Source organism: Hemicordylus capensis, chromosome 5, assembly GCF_027244095.1.
Source record: "Hemicordylus capensis ecotype Gifberg chromosome 5, rHemCap1.1.pri, whole genome shotgun sequence".
Taxonomy (NCBI): Eukaryota; Metazoa; Chordata; class Lepidosauria; order Squamata; family Cordylidae; genus Hemicordylus; species Hemicordylus capensis.
Genome location: NC_069661.1, coordinates 188,444,302 through 188,464,162, shown reverse-complemented (window position 1 = coordinate 188,464,162; position 19,861 = coordinate 188,444,302). Strand labels below are relative to the sequence as shown.

Genomic DNA, 19,861 nt, shown 5'->3' with positions numbered 1-19,861 from the left:
TGCACTCTGCTACAGCTCCCTGTTTTCCTCCCTCTCCACCGCTGCCTCTCAGCTTTGGTGGGTGGGCGGGACTTCCAGAGGCCTCCCTGAAGCTTTCCAGTGCGGCGGGCTGCCTGAAGGCAGCAGGGAAGGGAAGGAGGAGGCAGAGTGGCCGGCGCTGGCTGCCCACCACAGTGCTGCCCTGCCCTGCAGCTCTGTGCTGAGCCTGTGCCTTCCTCTGTGTCTTCAGAGCTAGCAATGGAAGGCAGGGGATTTCCCTTTTTGGGTTACCACCCCCTGGATATTTATGGAATCACTTGCTACAGGACTTTCATATCGGTCACAGATGTAGGACAGGGTGAGAGGGCTATGTATCTTTAATTTGAAGTGGATTGGACAAATAGTTGGTTTTTAACTTAATTTTTTTTTTAAAAATTCTTTTTTTAAAAAAAAACTCCAAAAAGTCCAATAAGTGGCTTGTTTCATGGCAGAAAATTACAAAAACCTCCGGAATAAACAAACAATTACAATATATATTTGTAAATGCTGTTGGTTTGCAATCCACAAGGTCTGAGAGAACTGAAGTACGGGGCATGTGCTGTGCTTTCATTTTTCCTGACAAATGCACTATATGTCCAAGCTGGTTGGAAATGCCCAAAAACCTCACTCACTCACTCATACTATTTACACAGTATGTCATCAGTCAATATGATTCTGTAATCATATGAAATATTAAGGAGGCCCTGTACATACTGATTCGCCCCAGCTCCACACACCCCTAGGGACAGTCAGCTCTGCAGAAAGGGGCACCAAGCTGACCTTGGTGGTTCGCTGTTTGTTGAGTGTGCTGAGCTAGGAAGAGCTCACTGAGTTAAGCAGCGCTTTTAACCTTTTGTTCAAAATTAGGATGTTTGGGTATTAACTACAGTAGGGCCTATTACATTACTAGGTTTTGCGATCGTGCACAAGCCACACCACTTGCCAGCACTGATAACCTAACCACAAGCGGTGGATTGCTAAAGGCACTCCTTGCCCAGGGTGCTATTCATTCTAGGGCTGGCCCTGTGGAGGTTTGTGGTAGATATTAGATAGGACTGGTAGATAGGATGGGATGGAAGAGAGGTGACAGTGAAGCAGCAGTGCCAAGAGTGTTGCTTTGTCACTAATGTATGAAGGCTGTAGACACAGAGGCATGGCTGTTCTTAGGGTAGGGCAAGCCCCGAATCCCGCTCTTTTAACCCCCATTAAAATTAACTGAAAGGGGGCCCTGCACTGGTCAATTTGCTCCAGGCCAAGCACCCCACTAAGGCTCCCTAAGGACTGCCCTACACAGAGGTGGCTTTGGGGAGCCCTTCTGAGGACCCTTGGCAGCTGCCTGTTCTATATATGGCTGCTTGGCTATATTGGAATAAATCAAACAAAATACAGCAGTAAAAAAACTTTGTCACATTGTGGGGTGTAGGGTCTGGGGGGAATTAGCTGGCAATCATCAAATGCTGCCAACTAGCATAAGGTTCATCTGTAAATTGGACATTTTGAGGCTGAAGGTTAATTGGAAGCCCACTCCTCAAATACTTCTGACTAGGCACGAAGGAAGCACTTAAAGAGGTCATTCACACAATCAAAAACTGTGTTCTATCCAGTTTTGGGAGCTGCATTTGCTCCCAATTTCCGGTTGTGTGGAAGCAATGTACAGGTGAAACTCGGAAAATTAGAATATCGTGCAAAAGTCCATTAATTTCAGTAATGCAAATTAAAAGGTGAAACTGATATATGAGACAGACGCATTACATGCAAAGCGAGATAAGTCAAGCCTTAATTTGTTATAATTGTGATGATCATGGCGTACAGCTCATGAAAACCCCAAATCCACAATCCCAGAAAATTAGAATATTACATGGAACCAAGAAGACAAGGATTGTAGAATAGAACAATATCGGACCTCTGAAAAGTATACAGTGTACTGTGCTTGACTGGCCAGCAAACTCGCCTGACCTGACCCCATAGAGAATCTATGGGGCATTGCCAAGAGAAGGATGAGAGACATGAGACCAAACAATGCAGAAGAGCTGAAGGCCGCTAATGAAGCATCCTGGTCTTCCATAACACCTCATCAGTGCCACAGGCTGATAGCATCCATGCCACGCCACATTGAGGCAGTAATTGCTGCAAAAGGGGCCCAAACCAAGTACTGAATACATATGCATGCTTATACTTTTCATATTGTTCTATTCTACAATCCTTGTCTTCTTGGTTCCATGTAATATTCTAAATTTCTGGGATTGTGGATTTGGGGTTTTCATGAGCTGTACGCCATGATCATCACAATTATAACAAATTAAGGCTTGACTTATCTCGCTTTGCATGTAATGCGTCTGTCTCATATATCAGTTTCACCTTTTAATTTGCATTACTGAAATTAATGGACTTTTGCACGATATTCTAATTTTCCGAGTTTCACCTGTAGGAGGGAAACATGGGTAGCTTTTCCTCCTACCTTGCTTACTTCCACCCAGGTTTTCCTCTTACCTTGCTTCCACACAACTGGAAATTGGGAGCACACACAGCTCCCAAACCCAGGTAAAACAGTTGTTGATTGTGTAAATGACCTCAAACCCAGACAGCTACTACTGAACAGGTTTTTCCTTTTTGTCAGTAAGGTTGTGTCTGAAATGTTAAGTCCTGAGTTGTTACACTATTGGAATAGCCTGCATTCTTAGTGTTTTCAGGAGCTGAAGGCTCTGCTAATTGCAGGGGCTTCTCCTCTTCAGCGGATGTCTCTGCTGCTAGGAAAACTAGTTTGGCCAGTACTTAAAGAACAAGTAGAGGTGGTGGTTGGCAAAACCTGCTTCTCCTCCTTCCTGCTGTGGCTATCAATACTCTAGGCGACAGTGAGGTAGTTCTCTTGTGCAACTTCTGCTCATCATTCCTGCCACCTAGCTCAACCCCCTTCCCTTTCCAAAGTTTTCCTGGTTTTTAAAAGTTTCTCGTTGTAAAGAGTGAGAGATTCCCTGTTGCAGCATGTGCTCCTTCAACTTTAAAAAGAGGATGGGAATTACAAGACTATGGGGCTATTCTCACCCAGTGGCTTACAAGTGGTTAGCTCACTTTTGTAGCCCTCTCCTAAGCCCGGGTTTGCGGAGCGAGCGCTCCGCAAACCCGGGCTTCCCGATCATGAGTAGCTGTGGTGCGGCTCCACGCCGCGGCTACTCACAAGTAGACCCCTGGAGGGGAGGTGAAAAGCCGCCTCCCGGCTCCGGGGGTCTCCCCAGTATGCCCTGCGTGCTCGCACAGGGCATACTGGAGCTTCCAAGGGCTGTGTGGCCCCCGAGCTTCCCAGCCCCCACCGGCTCCGTCACGGAGCCGGCAATCATGTGGGCGGCCGATCTGGCCACCCAGGGCTCCCACTCTCCCCACTCTGCTGCAGAAACTGGGTCTCACTGATCATGAGACCCGGCTCTATATTATTCATTCCTCTTTATGGCAATGCCTTGACATTAGTTAAGCTCTTCTTTTTAATAACTTTTTTCTTTCTTTGCAGGATCATCTTCAATGTGTTCTCCAGGCCTGGAGTACACACATTTTAAAAACAAACTCTTTTATAGCTGCTTCCCTCATAAACACAAAGCCATCTTAACTTGGTTTAACTAAGACTTTATCCAGAGACAACTCCATTTTAATCTTCCTCCTCTTTCCCTCCCTTTTCTTTCTGACTCCACTCTCCACAGCATCCCCACTGGGACAAACTTCTAAAATCACAAAACATAAAAGACTACTAGATAGAATACAACACAAAACAACCAAAAAGGGTAAAATGGGCTTTCCTCACACAGCATAGCTCTCCCTTCCCTTTGCCTCTGAACAGTTGAAGTACATGTAGGAAAAGGCTGTTCTCACTAGTAAAAGGTGTCTGTAAAGTAAAGTAAAGTGTGCCGTCAAATTGATTTCGACTCCTGCCACCCACAGAGCCCTGTGGTTTTCTTTGGTAGAATACAGGAGTACAGATCCCCTAATTGTTGGTCAGGGGTGTTGTGTCTGGATGCTGTAAAACTCAGTCTCTTCCACCCAAGCCACAAACATGCAAGACTTTCCTCTTTCCAAATTGCACTGTAAAATTTTAAATCCCTGGCCGAATAAGAGTTACTAGCATAGGCTGACATCCTGACTAATAAAGCACATGCAGAAGGATGTTGTGCTAGCATAAAACTGTTGCGCTAGCTACTTGTGCTAAGCCTGGAGCTTGTATTCCAGATTTGTGTTGCTCAATTGCTTGCAAAATACCTCATTTGCTTTAAAGGGAAATCGTTTGCAAGAGAACTATGGTGCAATTTTGTAAATCTCCATTTTTTAAGTACAACTATATGATCTTCTTGTGCTAGCACAACATTGTTAATTATGTAAGTACTTTGTTAGGATATCAGCCATATACTACAAACATCCTTACATTGCTAATTTTAAAACACCTGAAATTGGACCAGTTTTATAAAAAACTGATCCTACCTATGGAGGTGCAAAATCTCAGATTAGAGTCCATACAATAAATTCCCAAGCAACAGTTACATCTGGGATGGAATATCTGTGCTATACAGTACATATAATGACTGCTGTTTGCAAAGGTACAAGAGTAATTGGCTTAAAAGTCCTCACCTTTATTTGCAAGATATTTGAAACTCTGTTCCCTTCATACTTGGAAAATGAGCAGATAGAATAAAGAGCTGATTGTGCGTTGACTGTTTGAGCAAAATTCTGCCTTGGCCGAAGACTTGTGCATAAGTCAGAGGAAGTAAGTGTTAATTTTAAATTCAATTTTTTTATTTCTGAACAACTGTAACCTAATTGTAAATGATCTGGGGATTAGTTGCACAGCTCACAACACACTTTTGCTACCTCCATCTCAGGCCTATATTTAGTTTCCAGTGGCTAAAGTAAAAAAAAAAACCAACACCCCACAACCCAAATCTAGAACAATATTTCATTCTTTCCTTTTACAACTGGCTGTTTGTTCTTCCACTCTGAGAGCTGTCCATGTGTTGCAGAAAAGCAATGAAAACAGAGGCATGAATGCTTCTACTTGAGCTGCTGCTTCTGCAACATGCAAATTGATGATGAAGGCATTTCTGGAGCTCTAGGATCTCTGATGTACACATTGCAACAGCAGCAAAGGAAGTAGATGTGAAAATGGCTCTTAACTTTTCCCTCCTACTCTGCAGTATGTGAACAAACTTTCAGTCTTGGTGTAAGTGTGCTTTGTTTTAGCCGCCTTAAATGTTGTTGGTGGGGATACATATTTACAAATTTCATAATAAGAGACATTTAATTTGTAAACTGTTTTGTTATAGGGAACACATTAGATGATGCTCCATAGTATTTATCTTCTACTGCAATTTAGGAAGGTGCTGAAAGGCATCATCTTATACTGCACGGGAGGAGGCAATGGTAAACCTCTCTTGTATTCTACCAAAAGAAAACCACAGGGCTCTGTGGGCCCCAGGAGTCGAAATCGACTTGATGGCACTTTTAACCTTTCCCTTATGTTTTGTCAATAGTACCTCATCTTGCCATGTGGCTCATGACATAGACAAGATGAACAAATAATATAACGAATGCCTTTTGAGCTCTGGTGCATCACTTCAGACTTGCAGATAACAGAGTCTGGAAGGGAACCATTTTAAAATCTTATACAAGTTCTGATCAGCTTAGCTCTTTTGTTCAAATTGCAAATGTGGGGAAACCCAAAATATGGTTTGTAGCATCACTTATGACAGGGGATCCCAACCTGTGGTACTCCAGATGTTGTTGAACTACAAATCCCATCATCCCCAGCCACAATGAGTGAATTGTAGCTGGGGATGACAAGAGTTGTAGTTCAACAACACCTGGAGTACCACAGGTTGGAAATGCTTGACTTACAAAAATTTGGGATGAATGGGAGTTAAAGTCCAACAACATCTGAGGATCCCAAGGCTGGAAACTCCTTATCTAATATAATACGCAGTTATCACAATCCAACTATGGCCATACATGCACAGATGCAGACTTCTGTTTGTGTAACCCTCGCTAGATGTGGAACTGGTTGTGTAATCAGATGCTTCAACAAATAATATTGCCTTGATAGGATGGCAAGCTATTTCTTTGGTGTCCCCATGACACCATGATTTCTGTAGTTTCTTCTTTTGTACTTCAGTTCGTCCCTTTTGTTCTTTTCCTATGACTGTGACAGCTTGTGAGGCTATTCTCACACATGGTGGAAACCAGGCTAAGGGAGCCCAGCCTGGTTTCCACCGTGCGTGTGAACTGCCAGGAGCTTTGTGGCTCCCGGCGGCAAGCCTGCTTAATTGCCCCTCCTGCAAGGTTAGTGGAGTGCACATTCCGCTAACCCTGTTTGTTTAATCGTGTGTTGCCATGGCGCGGTGATTCACAAGTAGCCCCCCGACCAGGAGGCTACAACAAGTCTCCTGGTGTTGGGTGGGGGGGCTCTCTAGAATGCCCCACACACTCATGCAGGGCATGATGGGATCCCCACCTCCCCAATCTGCTCCGTGATGAAGCTGGTAATTGTGTGAGCGGCCGATCCAGCCACCCAGGGCAAGCTGCCTGCTCGTCTGTGGAGAGAGCAAGTCAAGCCTGCTTTCTCTGAAGAACCTTCTTAGGCTCTCCACACTGCTCCTATGGAGAGCCTTTGTGCCTGTTTCTGTATGAAGTTTCTTAACCCTATTAGATCATAAATAAAGGAGAACTAAGGCTGCATTTTCACAATCATGATCATCCTGGTTAAAGAATTAACCTGGATTGCTGAGCCCAGTGGAGTTGGTTGTGAGAACATATATTTCCTGGGCAATCCTGATCAAACTGCTGTGATCAAACTGCCTTTAACCACCAGGATAGATAATGAGGCTATTCCCACGATCACTGGGAAGAGGGCTAAGGGAACTCTCAGTGATCATGGGAACCACCAGGCTCGCAGGCGAGCCTGGTGCTCCCAAGACGGCTAGCCCGCTTAATTCCTCCTCCCTTTAAATGAGGTTAACAGAGTGAGCATTCCGTTAACCTTGGGGTTTTTTGCTCATGTGACACACATGTAGACCCCCAACCGGCGCTTGCACAGGGCATCCTGGGATTTCTTGGGGCCGTGCAGCCCCTGATCCCCGCAGCCCCTGCCGGCTCCGACTGACCCAGAACTGCACTTTGATCGTCTGTTGTAAATCTGTTAGCTCGGCTAACCCAACATGATTTACAACCCCCTTCAGCACTCCCCGGTGAGTTAACAGAAAGCGGCAGTGAAACTGCACAAAGGAAAAATAAAAGGCTCACAAAGAAAAACAGTAAATGAATTAGCACTTAGCACTTACATTTATATACCACTTTATAGCCGGAGCTCTCTAAGTGGTTTACAGTGATCTAGCATATTGCCCCCAACATTCTGGGTACTCATTAAGTCTCCTGAACTGAACTAGGTACCCCGCTCTAACAATAACTGAGTAATAAGTGAAAAGAAAACACAGAGCAAGGAATGAAAATGGCGAAGGACACCAGAAGCAAGGAATTAACGGAACAAAGCAGGTAAGCATAAACAAGGCAAAGTGGAACTCGGACAAAATTTTGGAATTCAAATAGGACACTGTCTGCGGCCCGCGAAAGTTGCAAACAGCATCTGAGCAATTGAGAGACTGCTAAATAAATATGGCTCAAGAGAACCAGGAGCTAATCAGGCTTCCCTGAGTCAGCACTTCGGCTTCCTCTCTTGTGATCTCCTGCTCGACTTCCACTGAGCCTCCCTCTTGAGCCGTCTTCTCAAGACAGGTGAAACCCCAGCCTCCTTCTCATCAGAAATCATGTCTGGTAGCTGTTGCGAATCCTCAGCTCCAGAGTCTGGTCTCCCTGACAAATCCTGTTGCTGTGCCTCTGAGTCCTCACTAGCAGGCGAATCCTCCCGTTCCTGCTCTGACTCTTCTGAGTCAGAAGTCTGAGCCATGACATCGTCTGAGGGGAAAGTGGGCTAAGCCCACTCTCCCTGCAGACCCGACAGAAGCTCTCCTCATGGATCATGAGAAGAGCGTCAATCATTGTTTGATCCTGGTTATCTCTCTTGGTCAAATGCAGTTTAACCACAGCGCTTTGACCAGAATTGCCCAAAAAGTGTCCAAAAAGTGTGTGTTCTCACAACCAGTTTCACGAGGCTCAACAATTCTGGTTGATTCTTTAACCAGGATCACTGTAATTGTGAAAATGCAGCCTAAGGCAAGTTTCAGATGATAATGGATATATCGGCAAAATTCTGGTTTTGAAATATATGACTTGTAGTATTGATCAACATTACTAGTAGTTTATCAGTATCTGATTTTAAGAGTTTTTGTTTGTGTTTGTGAGTGTGTGTTGTGGTACTTTCAGTCACTGAAACATTCCCACCCTACTCCTATGGTCATCTCTCTGTCTCTTTTTCCTTGGCACAACAAGTTCCTGTATTCGGGGGGCCAAACTGGTCAGTATGCGTATTTGCATGACTGTGGCCTGTATGCTTAATTTTTCTGAAGAGTACATGCAGGGGCCTGATCTACATAAGGACCGTGTCATGGTGAGGCGTGGAGGCGGGTGGGCTTTAACCCTTTCCTTCACTACACTCCCAATCTGGATCAGCCCTTCCCCTATGACTGCTATTTCCCCTGGCAGGGGGAAGCTTCTACTGGCATCAATGGAGGCTTTTCTCATGGGGCAAATAAAAGATGGAGGCCCAATCAGACCATAGGTGAATCGTCTAGATTGGTTGGATTAATAGGAGCTTAGATTAGGAAGAAGATTGCATCTATCAAACACACCAGTGAAACATTCTCTCTGCAACAATTGTTTAACAGTTTATACTTATTTCAGTTCTAAATAGAACTTCCCACTAAACGATTATTTTGCTGTTTCAGTGCTTTCGTTTCACCAGAACTGAAAGCAAAGTTTGTTCTGATGGTGTCTGAAAGAACATCATGTTTCAGGTTACTGGTGCCTTCTAACCTATGTGAACTTCTTACATCAACAGCTAGGCTGTGTGCATGTGAGTAATCTGGAAAACAACTAAACAATGTGGCATTCAGTTAGACTCTGGATCCTAGCAGGGTGCAATTACAAAAATCTAAATATAAATAAGTGACTGACAAAACACAATTATTTAGTTAAATGTTTTACTTTAACACTTTAGTTTAAAATGGTTTTGGTTTTCCCCTCAGTAACTAAGTTTAATTTCAAACCGGAAGCTGAGAGCTAAAGTGAGAGTTTTAGGAATGCTGAGGATAGAGAGAATTTTCAGAAAGATAAATCATATGAGGGCCAAACCAAGTTACATGTTTATTGCATGACTGGGTCCTGCATTCTTGATTTTTTAAATGTAAATTGCAACTGCTCAGGGCCCCAGAAGTTCCAGGATGCCCCGCGTGAATGTGCGGGGCATCCTGGAGAGACTCCCAAGCCCGGGAGCCCTGCTTGCAGCCTGGAGAGACTCCCAAGCCCGGGAGCCCTGCTTGCAGCCTGGAGAGACTCCCAAGCCCGGGAGCCCTGCTTGCAGCCTGGAGAGACTCCCAAGCCCGGGAGCCCTGCTTGCAGCCTGGAGAGACTCCCAAGCCCGGGAGCCCTGCTTGCAGCCTGGAGAGACTCCCAAGCCCGGGAGCCCTGCTTGCAGCCTCCCGGTCGGGGGTCTATTTGTGTGTCATCATGCGCTTCGGCGACACATGATCAAAAAGATGAGGTTAACGGAGCGCTCGATTAGCCCGCTTTTGGTCGATCGTGAGAACAGCCTCAATGATTCTTTATTTGCAAAACATTTGTAGGGAGAGGTGCTTTGGTTTGAAGAAGAAGTGAAAGGAAGGAAGTGCTTTTTCTGCCAGCTATTTTGCCTGAAGCAGTGTTCAGATCTATTTGCAAGATAAACAGATCTATTTGTAAACACAGATCTGGAATATTGGCAGAGATAAAAGCAGCTGTGGGGACTTTCAGAGGCAAAGCAAGTGGCATTGCCCTCTTCTCTCATCCATTCTTTGATTTTGTTACTCCTTTGCAAGGGTACTGTGTAGTTTTTCCTTCTGTTCACAATTTTTGCAGGTTTTTGTTGTGTTTCAATAATGTACAGAACTTGTTTGATTGGGGAAGACAATGGGACAAAAGAAATAGAAGTATGCGAGTTGTGCTTCTCTCATCTCTTTCTTGTCCGTCTCCAGCCAAGGACTCCATTAAGTAGTCACTTCTGAACCTTACATTCTCCTGATATCATAAACCTAGGAGCTATTCTGACGATCAGTGGGAAACAGGCTAAGGGTGCTTAGCCCGCTTTCCACCGATTGTGAGACTCACCAGGCTTGCAGCTGAGCCTGGTTGAGTCAAAGCGGATCACCCGCTTTTGTAGCCCTCCCCTAAGCCCGGGTTAGTGGACCGAGCACTCTGCTAACCCGGGCTCCCGATTGTGAGTAGCTGCGGTGCAGCTCCGCACAACGGCTACTCACGAGTAGACCCCCTGAGGGGAGGTGAAAAGCTGGCTCCGGGGGTCTCTCCAGTATGCCCTGCACACTCACGCAGGGCATACTGGAGCTTCCAGGGGCCGCGCGGCCCCCGAACTCCCCAGCCCCCGTGGCTCTGTCACAGAGCCTGCAATAGTGTGGGCGACTGATCCGGCTGCCCAGGGCTCCTGCCCTGATCGGGTGTGGGGAGAGCGAGCTTAGCCCGCTCTCCCCGCTGAGCTTCACAAACCGGGTCTCACTGATCGTGAGACCCGGCTCCTAGTTTTGTGCTGAAAGTCAGTCCTACTGCAAACAGGGTGAGGGTGCTGTGATCATGTTCTCTCACTGCATAGAAAGGTAAACTTCACTAATTTAAAAATCTATCGCCCCAGTATGAAAGGAACCATCTCCGGGCCAAGGCTCACTAACTCGGTGGGGTGAACCACTGATTGATACGTGGTTTTCTTTCCTTGATAGTACTATACACATTGGAACAAGTTGTGGTGGGAAAAGGAAGAAGAGAGGATAATTCTAATTTTAATTCTGTCCCTACACCAGAACAAAATAAATACAGCTACTTGATACTCTAGGAAACAGACAGATGTCACATTTTCCTGTGTAAATCACAAGACCACGTTCTCGTGTTGTAACCCAGAGGTTCCCAACAGGGGATACTAGTACCCCTCGGAGTAATCGAAGGCCTCCCATGGGGTACTCAGAAGCCTCCTCTCTCTCCATGCTGCAGCCACAGTATTTATTCCTCATCTGCATATCGCAGGTTTGAAGCCAATGTATCCTCAGCTGCAGAAGGGGAGGGAGGAGGGTGAAGACCCTTTTCCTCTGCTGCTGATTGACTGGCTACATGCTGAAGCTCAGTGTACCCCGCCCCCCAATCTGACTGACAGGCTTCAGAAAATTAGTACTCAGTACTCCCATTGAAATTAATGGGACAAGTTTTCTTGTCCTATTTCATTGAGAGTACTCATGATTACCATAGTCTGAACATAAGCCAGTGACTGGAGTAGCCTGAGCAAAGAGACACTTTCATCTCTGTAAACCACTTTGGGAACTTTTGTTGAAAAGCGGTATATCTATATCTATCTATCTATGTCATATTTGTATAACTGTAACATTTAAAAGGTTGGCAGCTCCTGCTGTAACCTAAGCTGTCTGGATGTTAAATTAAGTGTGGGTTTTAAATTCTTTTTTGCCTGCCCCTCCAAAGGCTCCTTCATACCTGCATCAGGAGCAGCTCAGAAGGAGGTTGTACACATGACCAACTTACCTGGGGTCAGAGGGGACTGGCGGGGAAGCAGGCTCCTACTTGCCTCCCTGTACATGATCACCCATTCTCTCAGAACTCTGCCTCTCATTGCAGCACACGAGGTGCGGCACGGTGATCAGCAGAGCAGGGAGCTGGAGAAGGAAGTCCTCCGGCATCCCATAATGCACCATGCCATCAACATGGTGCAGAGGGATCCTCCCTCAGCTGGGTGCTCTTGCCATGACTAATGCTGAGGTTAAGGGCATACCTGCACCTTTAACCCTGGCTAAAGGCTGGTTAAAAGTTGGGTTAGGCAGGGTGGGGATCGGGAGCGATCCTGGTAGTTCACATGAGCAGCCTAACCAGGCTGGGCTGTCCTAGCTTGGGTTAGGCTGCTCCTGAGAATAACCTTAAGGTCAGCCACAAGGGATGTTACCAGTTCTGCTCCATTTCCACCCCTGAGAGGGGAAGTGCTGATGCAGCTGTGAGGCTAAGTTAGCCTCTCATTGCTCATACACAGAGAACAACAGTTGAAGTAGGACCTGCTTACCTGATCCTGTGAATTGCTGTGCATATATATCAACTCATAGTATCAAGACACTAATGTTGCTCATAGTTAATTAGAAACTTTAAACATGCATCTCCTTGGTGCATCTGTTCATAACTTTAGGAGAGAACTTGTCTTGGCTGTTGGCTTCCAGGAATTCTACTAGGGTGCCTTTTCTGGGCAATTGTTCGTTTTTCATAGTGAATCTGTTCTTTTGAAGTATCCTTTGTTTCAGTGAGTTAAAATATGTTGAAAAGAGCTACCTTTGAACATATTTTCATGAGTGATGCTGGAGTATTCACACTGGAGTATCCATTTGCTAGTTCATAGTGAATTAGCTCAGGTTGCAAAATCAACACTATCTGAGAGCTATCTGAAAACTCCACAAGATGAAGGGCTGCCTTGGCTAGTGGGTTTTGGATGCTGTTAATGGTGGCAGACTGAGACTGGGACAAAAGCCAGTGGGAGGTTCTCTTCCTCAAGTCGCAGTGTACTGATTGGTGAACTATTCATTTTAACAAGATTTCCCCTGGGTAATTCTCCTTTAGCAAAGTTTGCCCAATCGATTCTGCCTCATATTAATCAATTAGTGGGAGGAATGCTGCTTGGATTTTCCATCTCACTCACCAAAATGTCTTGGGCTGGCTCTGACTTAGAATAAATCATTTGAGAGTCTTTTTTTTTTTCAGTGCAGCTGATCTAATGAATTCAATATTTATCCCAACCGGCCTTTTATAATTATGCCCAGTGTCTCCATGTATCTCACCAACAATTCATTCCATGTTTTGTTTGTTAAGATATTTGATGCTTGTGCCTTGTATAGTACTCTGCTGCTCCTTTGGTTTTTCTTGTTCTTTTTACACTGTTCCTTTTGCAGCAGATCTCATGTTGATTTCCTCACCCCCTGCCTGCCTCAGTCTATTAAATAAAAATCTTAGTAGGACTGGCCTTTGCTTTAAGTGGGTAAACTTTTCTAAAGTGTTCTTTTAAAAATACTATCACCTGTTATTTTTGCCTTAAACTTTTAAAAAAAGTATGTTTGGGTTGTTGCTCTTTTGTGCACACAAATGCCACTGGGTTGTGCAGTAGTCCAACAACATTTTCAACATTAAATGCTACTGGGTTGTGCAAATTTTCCCCTGCCACCTCCTCCTCCTCCCTGCAGCCACCTCTCCAAAGCAGTTCCTGAGGCTCAAGGGACCCTCACCAACTATGTGGGATGGCTGGCTGCAGGTGAAGGGACAATTCCCTGAAACTGGGCAGAGGCATCTTCCATACCAGAGGTTCTCAATGTTGGGTCCCCAGATATTGTTGGACTTCAACTCCCATAATCCCCAACCAAAGGCCACTGGGGCTGGGGATTATGGGAGTTGAAGTCCAATAACATCTGGGGACCCAACGTTGAGAACCCCTGTTCCATACAACCATCCATGCCACATCTGACTGAGGACTGCTGAGGGTTCCTCAAGACTTAAGAATGGTTTTTAGGGGGCTCCAAGGAAAATGGACTTGTGCTTATGTTGTGTGAGGACTGCTCAGGAGGCTACCAAAGGGGCTTTCATGTGTGTAATTGTATAGCAGATTGACTTCATATGAATAAAAGGAAACAGTTGATCTGATATCTATTATTATAAGAGATTTAATGAAAGAAACTTGCTTGCACAATCAAGTCGAAGAAGACATAAGCCCTTTTCAGACATTTATAACTAAAGATGCTATACCCATATAAAGCATCCAAAGCAAGGCCAGAAGTCTTGCCCCAGCCCCACTCACCCCTACAGCCGACTGATCACAGAAGTGCCCGCCATCATTGATGAAGTGTTTGCCTCTTCGGATGAATGTCACTGTATCCATGAGCGACTGTATCTGTCGACTGTGGTGGTGAGAGAGACAGGGCTGGGGTGGGACTTCCAGCCCTGTTTTGGATGCTGTACACAGGTTCAGCATCTTTCGTTATGTCTGAAGAGTGCTACAGAATTTGTTCCAAACCCTTATTGTTTTATTTTGTATAATTTCACCAGTTTATATCTATATATAAATTTCTTTTCTACTTAAAGGTAGAGACCTGTGGGTTCTTGCTCTGGGAAGGTTTCCAACCCAACATAAGATTGGCATACCAGAGTTCAAGTATGTTGCTAATATACATGGGGATGAGGTACGTCTACCACTTCAATTGTTGCAGTTTCCTTTACAGCAATGTTTACTAGGTATCTTGGAAGCGGCCTAGCTCATGTACAAATGGGATGTCTTGTAATGGAAAAAGGGAGGGAGAATTAAGTCCTGTCAAACTTCTAGAGGTGAATTAGCAGTACACTTCCCTCTAAAAGGGCTTAATTTTTGCCTAGTAAGGAGGTAATACAGAAGGATAGACGTGCCATGAAGGAGAAATGTGTGCGGAATGCTTAAGCGATGCAATCCTATGCATGCTTACTTGGAAGCAAGTCCCACTGCATTCTGTGGGATTTACTCTGAGGTAGGTACGTACAGGATTGTAGCCTAAGTTATGTTCAAACAACATCTCACATTTAACATTTAGATAAACCAGCTTTTAAAACCATTCCTGTTAACACGGTGTATTAGACTTTATTTTGAAATATTTTTATTTATTTCAACTTAAGAACACAGTAATGGAGAAAATAATATATACCATATTCCTGAAGAATTCCCTAAAGCCTGTACTTTGTTGGGGATGAACTGTAGAAAAAGTTATATTCAGGCATACTCCATGCCTTATCTCAATCATGAGAATTAATTGCAAAGGCTTAGAAGGTAATAATTGTCCTAGCCAGAGTCCCAAGGCTGGTTATCTTGGTAGTAGGGGGACAAGAAATGCATATAGGGGAAGATGTAATATCAACAGGTATCCAAGCTAACTGTCGATACTCCTATCAAGCATGTTATTTAGTGTTGCTGGGAAAATGCAGACTTATATTCCTTGTATTATAATTGTTTGTATTCACTGCATATATACAGGGGCTACAAAACACAATCTGGCAGATCCAATAAACCTTACAAAAATGAGGAACAAGAAATGAATATAAACATAAACTATGTTGAAACTAGTGAAATAATTTGAACATTATAATATAAATAAATCATGTGAGGAAGAATACTAACAGTATCACAGAAACCTTTGAGGAGTTAGGTTGCTGAAGACTCTGAATGTGTGTCGCATCATAGGAGGAACCAATGGCTCCTATGAAGAAGATTGTACAACACTGAAGTCTTGAAGTTCCAGTGAAGATCTTATGTACATTTATAGGAGAATATATGAACAACAGCACCCCAGTAATGACGCTGTTTTGAAGAGAAAGGAGTTCGAAACATCACTGGGGTTCTGTTGTCCTTATACCCAGATCTGTCCGTACATTTGGTGTTTACATTTATTATGGACTATATAGTTCTCCTGTTTAATTCATTGTTGTTTTGTGCATTTTACATTCTGTTAGTATTCTTCATCACATGATTTATTTAAATTATCATGTTCAAATGATTTCACTAGTTTCAACATAATTTATATTGGTATATTCATTTCTTGTTCATTTTTGTTATCTTTATTGGATCTGCCAGATTGTGTTTTGCATTCCCTATTTCAGATCCTTTATGCTATTTGTGTTGTGTATATACAGGGGCTGACCTCCTGACTGACGAAGTGTGCGAGCAAGTAGGGTGTGCAGGCACACAGCAGCACCTTTGCCCTACCTTCCCATTCTCCTGCGCATGTGCCGTTGTGCAAGAAGCACTTTGTAAGGTTGAAAATGCATTGCTGACCCTTTGCAATGTGTTCCCGATCTTCTTACTATGTGATTCTGAAGTGTGGGGAGCACTCCAATTTCTTAAATCTCTTGCACAATAGCGTGAGTGCAGAAGGACATCTGTGTGGTATGATGCTGTGTGTCTGCACACCTTGCTTACATGAGTGCTTCGTTAGTCAGCAGGGTGTCAGCCAGTGACTGTTCTAAGGCTACCAAAGCTTATTTTTGCTTATAAAGAGCATTGACTAACCACTGAAAAACACTATAGAATCCACATAGGTAATATTCCAAGGGTAAATATAAATGGTTTCTGCTGACTTCACACAGGCAGCAACAGAATATTAGCAAAGTATTCAGGCAACACATTTAAGATAATGAGATACACACAGATTCCTGGAAGCCTTTAATAGAGGATATTTATAAGAAGCTAAGGATAAAATATCATGCTGATGTATAACCACCTGGAACAATGTTTTTGTGTGTAAGATTTCCTGTTGCCAGGGGTACACAGACATCTGCATTTCATGAATAGATTTGACAAGTTCCAGCTTTGCTCTTGGTTTTCCTGGGCAATCAATTCCCTTCTTATTTTGTCTTTTAAGCAGGTGGATGTTGTGTTAAATGCGCAATGGCATCTTTATCTAGTGTACAGTTCATCTAGCATCATCTTGCCTACTGCAGCATTTCTGGATTAAAAATGAAGTTGCATTGTGTCTTAACCCTTTCCTTGTGTGGTTCATGATAACATTCAAGGATGCCTTGTGTGACCATCCCTAAGAAGTATTTGCTATTAATAGGGGGCAAAAATGAGAGAGGTACAGGTGAAACTCAAAAAATTAGAATATCGTGCAAAAGTTCATTAATTTCAGTAATGCAAATTAAAAGGTGAAACTGATATATGACGCATTACATGCAAAGCGAGATAAGTCAAGCCTTAATTTGTTATAATTGTGATGATCATGGCGTACAGCTCATGAGAACCCCAAATCCACAATCCCAGAAAATTAGAATATTGTGAAAAGGTTCAACAGTCTAGGCTCCAGGTGTCCCACTCCAATCAGCTAATCAATCCATAACACCTGCAAAGGGTTCCTGAGCCTTTAAATGGTCTCTCAATCTGGTTCATTAGGAATCACAATCATGGGAAAGACTGCGGACTTGACAGTTGTGCAGAAAAGCATCATTGACACCCTCCATAAGGAGGGAAAGCCTCACAAGGTAATTGCACAAGAAGTTGGATGTTCCCAAAGTGCTGTATCAAAGCACATTAATAGAAAGTTATGTGGAAGGGAAAAGTGTGGAAGAAAAAGGTGCACAAGCAGCAGGGATGACCGCAGCCTGGAGAGGATTGTCAGGAAAAGGCCATTCAAAAGTGTTGGGGACTTTCACAAGGACTGGACTGAGGCTGGAGTTAGTGCATCAAGAGCCACCACACACAGACGGATCCTGGACATGGGCTTCAAATGTCGTATTCCTCTTGTCAAGCCGCTCCTGAACAACAAACAACGTCAGAAGTGTCTTACTTGGGCTTAAGAAAAAAAGAACTGGTCTGTTGCTCAGTGGTCCAAAGTCTTCTTTTCTGATGAGAGCAACTTTTGCATCTCATTTGGAAACCAAGGACCCAGAGTCTGGAGGAAGAATGGAGAGGCACACAATGCAAGATGCTTGAAGTCCAGTGTGAAGTTTCCACAGTCTGTGTTGATTTGGGGAGCCGTGTCATCTGCTGGTGTTGGTCCACTGTGCTTCATTAAGTCCAGGGTCAACGCAGCCGTCTATCAGGAGATTTTGGAGCACTTCATGCTTCCTTCCGCAGATGAGCTGTATGGGGATGCTGACTTCATTTTCCAGCAGGACTTGGCACCTGCCCACACTGCCAAAAGTACCAAAACCTGGTTCAATGACCATGGGATTACTGTGCTTGATTGGCCAGCAAACTCGCCTGACCTGAACCCCATAGAGAATCTATGGGGCATTGCCAAGAGAAGGATGAGAGACATGAGACCAAACAATGCAGAAGAGCTGAAGGCCGCTATTGAAGCATCCTGGTCTTCCATAACACCTCATCAGTGCCACAGGCTGATAGCATCCATGCCACGCCGCATTGAGGCAGTAATTGCTGCAAAAGGGGCCCAAACCAAGTACTGAATACATATGCATGCTTATACTTTTCAGAGGTCCGATATTGTTCTATTTACAATCCTTGTTTTATTGGTTTCATGTAATATTCTAATTTTCTGGGATTGTGGATTTGGGGTTCTCATGAGCTGTACGCCATGATCATCACAATTATAACAAATTAAGGCTTGACTTATCTCGCTTTGCATGTAATGCATCTATCTCATATATCAGTTTCACCTTTTAATTTGCATTACTGAAATTAATGAACTTTTGCACGATATTCTAATTTTTCGAGTTTCACCTGTATATGAAATGAAGATGAAATGTAACTGAGGCTGCTCTCACATGCAGCCTAACCCAGGCTGGGTTAGGCTGCGTGTGAGAATTGCCAGGATCGGGCCGGATCCTGACGGGCAAGCATTGCCTAGCCTGGTTGCTAGCCAAGGTTTAGAGAGCGAGTGCTCCCTAAACCCAGGCAACTTGCTCGTGTGTGAGCCGGGCTGTTTCCGGCCTGGCCGCACACAGAGATGGGTGCCTAGAGTGCTGGTCTCTTGGGGGAATCCCCCAGTGCATCATGCAGTCATGCAGTGCATTCCTTGTGGGATTCATGGAGTCCAGGACAACGAGACCCAGCCTCAGATCGATCTGCCCTGCTCCATGTTGCACGAAGCAGGGCTGATTGTGTGGGAGCAAGCTCTTCCTTCCCACCAAGCAACAAATGATCGTCTGTGAGAAGACAAGGTTTGGGAAGCTTTCCCCCACCCACCCACCCGGTAGATTGTGTGAATGGCCCCAACTTCTTCCCCCTGCCCCTTGGCATCTTGTTTGTTTATGTGCTGTCCTCTTTCCTCAAGGGAATGATGGTTGGTGACTGGTATGCATATGTGCAGTGTGCAGAATCTAGCTCCCAGGGGTTTGGGATGGTTGCCCAGTGGAATAACTGACATTTTAATGATGTTCTAGCCCTTGTTTTTTGAACACCAAGTTCTTAAAAAGAGAGAGAGAGAGAGAGAATTAGAAGAGCTCTCATGGTGGTTTGTTATATATACAGATGATTAAATTGTTTTATGAAAGACCTAGCCAAGTATGTCTCTCACTTTTTTTACTTTCCACAATAGTGTGCTTACTGGAAAGCTAGAATATCCTTTAATACTATTGTGCAATCTAGTAGTAATGAAAGCCACAAATAACTTTTGAGCAGAGGATGTAGGCATTTGCTCATTTCTGTTATGTTTGATAACTGGTACTATTGGCCCCTTCTACATGGTAAAAACAGAAAGTGTGCACAATGACAATGTACCACTTACCACTAAGTTATCTTTTCTTTGACCATATTCAAACATGCCGCTTAAAGGACCTTTAAGCCTCTTCCATTTTGTGTGTGTTCGTAACAGAAATGCAGTTTTAACTGTGTATCACATTTTAAAATTGATTGATGGCAGTGCAGGAAGACCCATTTGCAACCTCATTTCAAAGCTCAAAGTGTTTCTTGTATTATCTGTGGTCAGATGCATATATTTTTAGTTCTCTGTGCAGCATTTTATCCACAGAGTTGTATACATTTGGAAATGGCTCTTTTCATATTTCAGTCTCTCCTACAATGGTACTGTAAAATCTCTTTAGTCCAGGGGCATATATAGGGGTAGGGCAGGCAGGGCACGTGCCCCGGGCACCACTTGAAGGGGGCCGCCATTTTGTAATTTTTTAAAAAAAATTAAAAATGGCTGCC

General features: G+C 44.1%; 1 protein-coding gene across 8 annotated transcripts in view; it reads left to right on the top strand.

The window, feature by feature from the left end:
• CPM (carboxypeptidase M) overlaps nt 1–19,861 on the top strand; it is a 78,226-nt gene that overhangs the window by 26,377 nt on the left and 31,988 nt on the right. For all 8 annotated transcript variants that reach the window (XR_008308583.1, XR_008308584.1, XM_053256019.1 and 5 more), the window contains one exon: nt 14,317–14,414. Coding sequence is in view for 6 of the 8 variants with exons in the window: in XM_053256019.1 (XP_053111994.1) it covers nt 14,317–14,414 (98 nt within the window). In the remaining 2 variants the exon portion in view is untranslated. The remainder of the gene's footprint in view (nt 1–14,316; nt 14,415–19,861) is intronic.